Source organism: Clupea harengus, chromosome 25, assembly GCF_900700415.2.
Source record: "Clupea harengus chromosome 25, Ch_v2.0.2, whole genome shotgun sequence".
Taxonomy (NCBI): Eukaryota; Metazoa; Chordata; class Actinopteri; order Clupeiformes; family Clupeidae; genus Clupea; species Clupea harengus.
In genome coordinates this window covers 4,422,015-4,429,318 of record NC_045176.1, presented here as the reverse complement: position 1 = coordinate 4,429,318, position 7,304 = coordinate 4,422,015, and the positions used below count along the sequence as shown (strand labels likewise).

The 7,304-nt window shown below is 43.2% G+C and overlaps 2 protein-coding genes across 2 annotated transcripts in view; both read left to right on the top strand.

Moving 5' to 3' along the window:
• Positions 1–2,266, top strand: part of LOC105891362 (CD59 glycoprotein-like) — a 2,937-nt gene extending 671 nt beyond the window's left edge. The window contains exons 3-4 of the mRNA XM_012817534.3: positions 508–630; positions 1,938–2,266. Of these exons, the coding sequence (XP_012672988.1) occupies positions 508–630; positions 1,938–2,050 (236 nt within the window). The 3' untranslated portion in view covers positions 2,051–2,266. The remainder of the gene's footprint in view (positions 1–507; positions 631–1,937) is intronic.
• A 1,106-nt stretch (positions 2,267–3,372) lies between these two features.
• Positions 3,373–5,752, top strand: ly97.3 (lymphocyte antigen 97, tandem duplicate 3). The gene is made up of 4 exons (XM_031562848.2): positions 3,373–3,478; positions 3,906–3,958; positions 4,380–4,502; positions 5,423–5,752. Exons 2-4 carry the CDS (start codon positions 3,910–3,912, stop codon positions 5,527–5,529), a joined length of 279 nt encoding a protein of 92 aa, XP_031418708.1. The 5' UTR covers positions 3,373–3,478; positions 3,906–3,909; the 3' UTR covers positions 5,530–5,752.
• Positions 5,753–7,304: the final 1,552 nt, after the last annotated feature.

Below are 7,304 nucleotides of genomic sequence, written 5' to 3'. Positions count from 1 at the left end.
GAAGACACAATGAATCATGGGTTCAGTGTTCAAATTCATGTGGGTGTTTTTGTGCCTTTTAGTTTTCTGGCAGGTACTCCGATCTCTAGAAACTCCGCTAGTGGCCACGACTTAATGTAGTTAACAACATATTCTGAGAAGTGAATTATCAGTAATTTGGCTGCAAATGGGAAATATACTGTATCATATCTAAAACCCTGTACCACATAAATATGTAGCCTACTATGGGTATTCTGATTTACAGTGCGGTTTAGTTTTTCTTTCAGCATTTGTTTTTTATATCTAAGCAGGTACAATTTGAATTGCCATTTATCTGTCAGTTTGTTTATTTTCTATTTGTTTTATTGTTTGTTGTTGATTGTTTATATTTGTTTGTGGTAGGCTACTTCCTGATATCTGACCAAGCTTGGTGTCACTGTTCTATATACGGTTACACACAAAAACGTCCTTTTTTAATGGAATGGTGTGTGTGTGTGTGTGTGTGTGTGTGTGTGTGTGTCTCCTCAGGATCTGCTCTGAAGTGCAGACATTGTGTTCCTTCGAGACCAGGCACAGGCTGCACCGTCACCACGGAGACCTGCTCCTCTTCGATGGATGCTTGTGTCGCCGCCAGGTTCCTCTTCTCCCCATGTACGTCCTACCCCATGAGTGTGTGTGTGTGTGTGTGTTTGTGTGTGTGTGTGTGTGTGTGTGTTTGACTGTGTATGTGTGTGTGTGTGTGTGTGTGTGTGTGTGTGTGTGTTTGACTGTCTATGCGTGTGTGTTTTCGCCAGGTTCCTTGACTCCCCATGTACGTCCCACCCCATGAGTGTGTGTGTGTGTGTGTGTGTGTGTGTGTGTGTGTGTGTGTGTGTGTGTGTGTGTGTGTGTGTGTGTGTTTCCGCCAGGTTCCTTGTCTCCCCCTGTAAGTCCCACCTGACTCTCAGGGCCTCATCTGTCCCTTGGACGGTGTGAGCGCATGTGTGTGTGTGTGTGTGTGTGTGTGTGCATGCACACAAGTGTGTGTTTGTAATTGACTGTATGTGGGTGTTGGTGTGTGCGTGTGCATATGTTTGTGTGTGCGCGTGTGTTTATGTATTTCCCTGTGTGTGTATGTTTGACTGTGTGATGGACATGTGTGTTTGTGTGTGTGGGTGTGTGTGCGTGCGTATGTGTTTGTCTGTGTACATGTGTGTTTGTGTAGGTGTGTGTGTGTGTGTGTGGGTGTATTTGTGCGTGTGTATGTGTGTGTGTGTTTGTCTGCATATGTGTGTGTGCACGCACACGTGTGTGTGTAAATATTTGTCTAGTACACCTGTTGGACCTGTTTGTGTGTGTCACCAGAATTTAACAAGTAGCTTCGAGCACATTTGATTTTCAGTTGAGAATTGTGCCAGAGTCATTTAGAAAAAAAAATTGTATTAATTTTTAAACTCCTCTGTCCAGTTTCTGATTAAACTCCTCTGTCCAGTCTCTGATCTAACTGCCCCTCTCCTCTGTCCAGTCTCTGATCGAACTGCCCCTCTCCTGTGTCCAGTCTCTGATCTAAATGCCCCTCTCCTGTGCCCAGTCTCTGATCTAACTGCCCCTCTCCTCTGTCCAGTCTCTGATCGAACTGCCCCTCTCCTGTGTCCAGTCTCTGATATAACTGCCCCTCTCCTCTCCTGTCCCTCTCCTCTCTCCAGTCTCTGATCTAAATGCCCCTCTCCTGTGCCCAGTCTCTGATCTAACTGCCCCTCTCCTGTGTCCAGTCTCTGATCTAAATGCCCCTCTCCTGTGCCCAGTCTCTGATCTAACTGCCCCTCTCCTCTGTCCAGTCTGATCGAACTGCCCCTCTCCTGTGTCCAGTCTCTGATATAACTGCCCCTCTCCTGCCCCTCTCCTCTCTCCAGTCTCTAATCTAAATGCCCCTCTCCTGTGCCCAGTCTCTGATCTAACTGCCCCTCTCCTGTGTCCAGTCTCCTACTTCAATAGGTGCATCAAAATGTCAGACTGCAGGATTCTACAGACCAGCCCCTACATAAAGGCCAACTGCTGCCAGACCGACCTCTGCAATATCTCCAGCTTGTAGATCCTTTGGGCGTCTCCCAGCCCCCTGCTACACACCCCTTTCATTCTTCCGGATCCTTCTGCATCCTGTATAGGTCTGTCGAAAGGCTGCTTGATACTATGGGCTGACCACACAAAGGTTCTCTTCAAGTCAGCTCGTAACCTTTTCTTGTGTATTCATGCGTCTATGCGCTATATTTGAATGTCCTGTACAAATACAAGAGTGTGATTTCTTAAAGAGTGTTGAGTTTTTTTCTTATCTACTTGATTCATTCAGTTTCTGCAGATCCCCCCCCCCACACACACACACACACACACACACACAAACACACACACACACACACACACACCACCCCACAGCAGACAGACAGGCAACAAGCCACTGCAGTGTGCAAATATTATAAGCTGGACTTTGGCCAGAAGAGAACTGGGCACATAAACTCGGTAAACAGCCTATGAATTACACAAGGTGTGTGTGTGCGTGTGTATGTGTGTGTGTGTGTGTAAAATCCATTATTATTATTATATATATACAGTATATATATTCAAACTGAATGAATAGACTCCTACTGCACTAAGGAGGGGCCTTCAGCAGGTATGGTATGAGATAAGGGACAAACAGGTTTATTACAGTGGAATAAAGTCAGAGCATTAGAGAACATCAGTTCTGTTTGGATGGTTTTCATCCACTCAAGTAGATTACGTTACTGAATGGATTTGTAGACTGGGCTTGTCATATTCACTGGTGTGTGAAATGCAGTGACCAGTGTTAAACACTAGGTGGCATACGTTATTGTTTTAAAGAAGATACCAATGATTCAACAAACATGGACATGCATATGAACACACATTCACATGCACACACACACACACACACACACACACACACACGAACATGCACACGCACAAACACACACACAGACGCACTCTTGCACACACGCACACACACGCACACTTGCACACACACATGCACACACACACACACATGCACCAACACACACACACACACACACACAACACACACACACACACACACACACACACACACACACACACACACACACACACACACACACACACACACACACACACACACACACACACACACACACACACACACACAGGCGGTTTACCTTTATCCATAAAGTGTAGAGTTTCTGTTTGGTTAACTTGAATGCAAAGAGGTGGCTGCATGTCACTCCGGAAATTTCTGTGGGAGTTATAAGAGAGGAGGGAATAGAATGTTTACATAGGTGCACATACAGTCACACACACACACACACACATACACAGACGCACACGCACATACACACACACACACACACACACACACACACACACACACACACACACAGATACACACACACACGTGTTTGTGGGAAAGGCTACTACTATTTAACCCAAGCAGATTACACGCCCCCATCACATTCAGTGGTAGAGCTACAGACAGGTAAGATCTCTTCACGTCTAATAGTATTCAGTATTGAGTTTATTTTCATTTACTTTTTATTTCATTTCATTGGCTTTTATTTAGTTTAGTCAGATTTTGGGTTCATGTTTTCAGTTTACATTGTTTGTGTGTGACTGGTTAGGGTCACAAGGTTACATTGTGTGTGTGTGTGACTGGTAACTTATTCATTTCCTTATCTTTTCATTTTATTGCTTTTTAAGTTTTAAGTCAGATTTTAAGTTCATGTTTTGAGTTTACATTGTGTTTTACTGGTAATTTATTAATTTCCACATAGCACAGTACTATTTAAAAGGAGCATTTGAAAGGAGTATTTGAAAAGCTATTTGAAAAGGGCATTTTTGGAAAATGAACACAAATCGTGGATCTGATGTTGGTATATGATTTGTCTGCTTCTCTGGTTTAACAGAATAATGAAGACTCTTATCCTAGCGGTGGTTCTGCTGTTGGCAGTGACCAGCGGTAAATCCCTCACGGCCTCTCATCATCCACGAATGTTTGCATGAGTCTTGACGCCTATAATGACTAATTGCAAAGTTCCCTTGATTTGCTTTTGTAAATAATAACATACATAAATATTTAATATTTAAAAGTGTTTTTAACATTGCATCACCTTAATTGTTTTTTTAAAAGCAAAATGTGTTTAGCTAAATATAAATATAATATTCGTGTGATACCAGAATACTACATGTATGTTTTGCTAAATACATTTGAATGCAGGCCTCCCTGTGCGTCATCCTGTGAGGTTACTGTCGCTGATCCATCGGTCATAAACCCTCAGTATTGACTCACACACACACACACACACACACACACACACACACGCACGTGAACCCACACGCACACACAGACAGCATCTAATATGTGTGTGTGTGTGTTCTAGGTTTTGCCCTGGATTGCAACCGCTGTGTTCCGCTGAAACCGGGTGGAACCTGCACTGTCACCACGGAAACCTGCCCACCTGAAAAGGATGCATGCGCAGCTGCCAAGTTCCTCAGCGCCCCCTGTAAGCCCCCCTCCCCCTATATATGGAAACCACACACACACACACACACACACAGACACACACACACACACACAGAGAGACACACAGACACACAGACACACACACACACACACACACACACAGACACACACACACAAACACACATTATGAAAACACTCAGACAAACCTCTTCACACACATAACAACATGCCTGTGTATAATTTAGACAGATGGCTCACACACACACACACACACACACACACACACACACACACACACACACACACACACACACACCACACACTCACATACAAAAAACCTCAGTGCCCCTCTCTCTTTCTCTCCTTCTCTCTCTCTCCCCCCCCCCCTCTCTCTCTGAAGATAAACTATGCAAACTACAAGTTTGTATTGCAACAGCAAATGGCTTAAATCATTCAAATGTCCCAAGCCTATATAGTCTATGTAAGACAAACTCATTATCAGCTGACATGTCTCTCTGCATGTAGAACTTTGACCCTGTCGTGGCTGCTACACCTCATGTAGCCATAGTAACCTTGCCTCGCTATGCTGGAGGTGCTCTGTGGTTAGTGTGCGAGTGGCCATTTAAAACTTTTACTATTTTTACCGCAGGAAAAATAACATGCAGGAAGAGTGTTCAGACAAAATATTAGGATCTGATTAGAAACTGAAGAAACTGATACCTTATCAGATTATATTTTCCTCTATGCTCTATGAAATGCTAATGGTTGTATTTGGTGCTGCCCCAGTTCCTCTTTGTCGGGTCCCTCTCCTCTAAAAACATCAGAAATAGTTAGCTTTGGTAACTGCTACCTTCTCTTAATGTTAGCTTTGGTAACTCCTACCTGGTCTTACTGTTAGCTTTGATGACTACACAGGACAAGATATTACAGTAAATTGATTCTCTTCTCCTCTCTGTCCAGTCTCTCACTTCCAGAAGTGCATCAGCATGTCTGATTGCCAGATGCTGCAGACCAACTCCTACATCAATATCAAGTGCTGCCAGAAGGATCTCTGCAATGTCTTCTAGAATCTTCTAGAATCTCCCAGAACATTCCAGACCCTTCTGTTACCATCTCTCCTGTTTACTAAAGTCTTCTTTAGGACTGCATGCTAAGCAACTTTGTGAGCATTGTTGTAAAAGAAAACTACCGAATATAACAAGATTGGATAATAGAAAATAAAAAAAGTGATGGAGTACATCGTTTTCTGAAATAAAAAGTTCAGTCTAAATAAAACAATATATGACAATGGTTAATGCATTACAATTCAGCATTCTTGTTAGAAGCTTTGCAACATCCGGGTGGAGTCAGTTCCTGTTTCAATGTGCTGAAGTTAGCCCACAGCCCCTGATAATGCAAGTTTTCATGAGACACAATAACACACTCACACACACACACACACACACACACACACACACACACACACACACACACACACACACACACATACTTATTCACATACACATAGGTATACACATAAAATGATGAGATGGAGAGACATCCCCTTCCCCCTCTCTCTAGCTCTGCTTATCTACAGCAGATCCTCCAGCACTCATGCTGACCCCTTCAGCAACACGTGCCTCCACAACAGACCATAATAATCCAGTTAGCTATTAACACACCGCATAGAGGAGAAGGGACCAGCAGCAGAATGATATCACACTCTCTTTGTCCCCCTGGATGTGATTGAACTGTGCAAGTGCTTGTCTATTTACTCTAAGACAGAAGCAAGAGGCCAAACCTGTAAAGGGGCCTGATTACCTGCTCCTGATTAAAGTTCATAATATTTGCTAGAAACATTCCGTACATTATTTTTCTGATCGGTGGAGGTCTACAGAGAAGGGTGAAACTCAGTGTAACAGGAACCAACAATCTCTGAGATGCTATAAGATTATTATTTAAAACTTTTTTTTTTTTTTTAATGTTAAAAATGTGAAATATGTATAAATATCTATAAAGCCTCAGCAACAGATTGCCTGTTAATACACCTAATATAGATGCTTGGTTGACCCTGCCAATGACTCATCACGGGAGGAAAAGTGGAAAGTCCATTCACACAAGTCAAAAGTGTGATGTATATTCTTAGAACATTAGATACAGCTGTTGCATTTCATGACAATGCCAGCGAAAACATCCAACTGTGTCGGATATCCTTTGACCAAAATGTGTCAGAAATATTTCAGACAGACAGAGAGACAGACAACGAGTGATGGATAATGGGCCATTGTAGGGGGCGAGTGATTCCCTTCAACCATTTCTACTGTTATGGTATAGGTCTTTACAACCAGCAATACCAAGAAAAGTCAATAGGTGGCAATGGCACTCTATACTGTCGTAACTCTATGGTCACCCAAAAAAAGAGCTGCCGCTGGCGTTTGAGTAACAGCAGAGGAAGCACCAACCTCGATTTTTCACTTTAGTTCCATATATCACCCAGCCCTACGTGTGACATATTAGCCGTGTCTATACCGCGCACTTTACGAAGTACACTGCAATAGAGTGCGTAGTGCACACTAAGCACTTACATCTGTAGTGCGTTCTGTCGCTGATTAGTGTTGTCTCAAATGGAACACTGACGGACACAAATGTGCAAGCCTTTTACCCATAAATCTGTGCGCCAGCTTCCTCCGGCCAACTGGGAATTTTAAACAAAGATGGCGGACCAAAACTCCGCTGACGGCCGTGTTTTGTATGTAAATGTACACATTTTGGCGTTTTCTCGCTTAGATTTTTCAAAAGTTACAGAAAAATAGACACCACACAGTTATTGTAACCAGGAAGTGATTTGCGAGGCGTCAGTCAG

Excerpts from the sequence above, each read along its gene's own strand:
- ly97.3 (XM_031562848.2), top strand. The coding sequence starts at position 3,910 with ATGAAGACTCTTATCCTAGCGGTGGTTCTGCTGTTGGCAGTGACCAGC. Across the intron at positions 3,959-4,379 it reads GCTGTTGGCAGTGACCAGCG|GTTTTGCCCTGGATTGCAAC; the intron begins GTAAATCCCTCA and ends TGTGTGTTCTAG. Across the intron at positions 4,503-5,422 it reads CAAGTTCCTCAGCGCCCCCT|TCTCTCACTTCCAGAAGTGC; the intron begins GTAAGCCCCCCT and ends CTCTCTGTCCAG.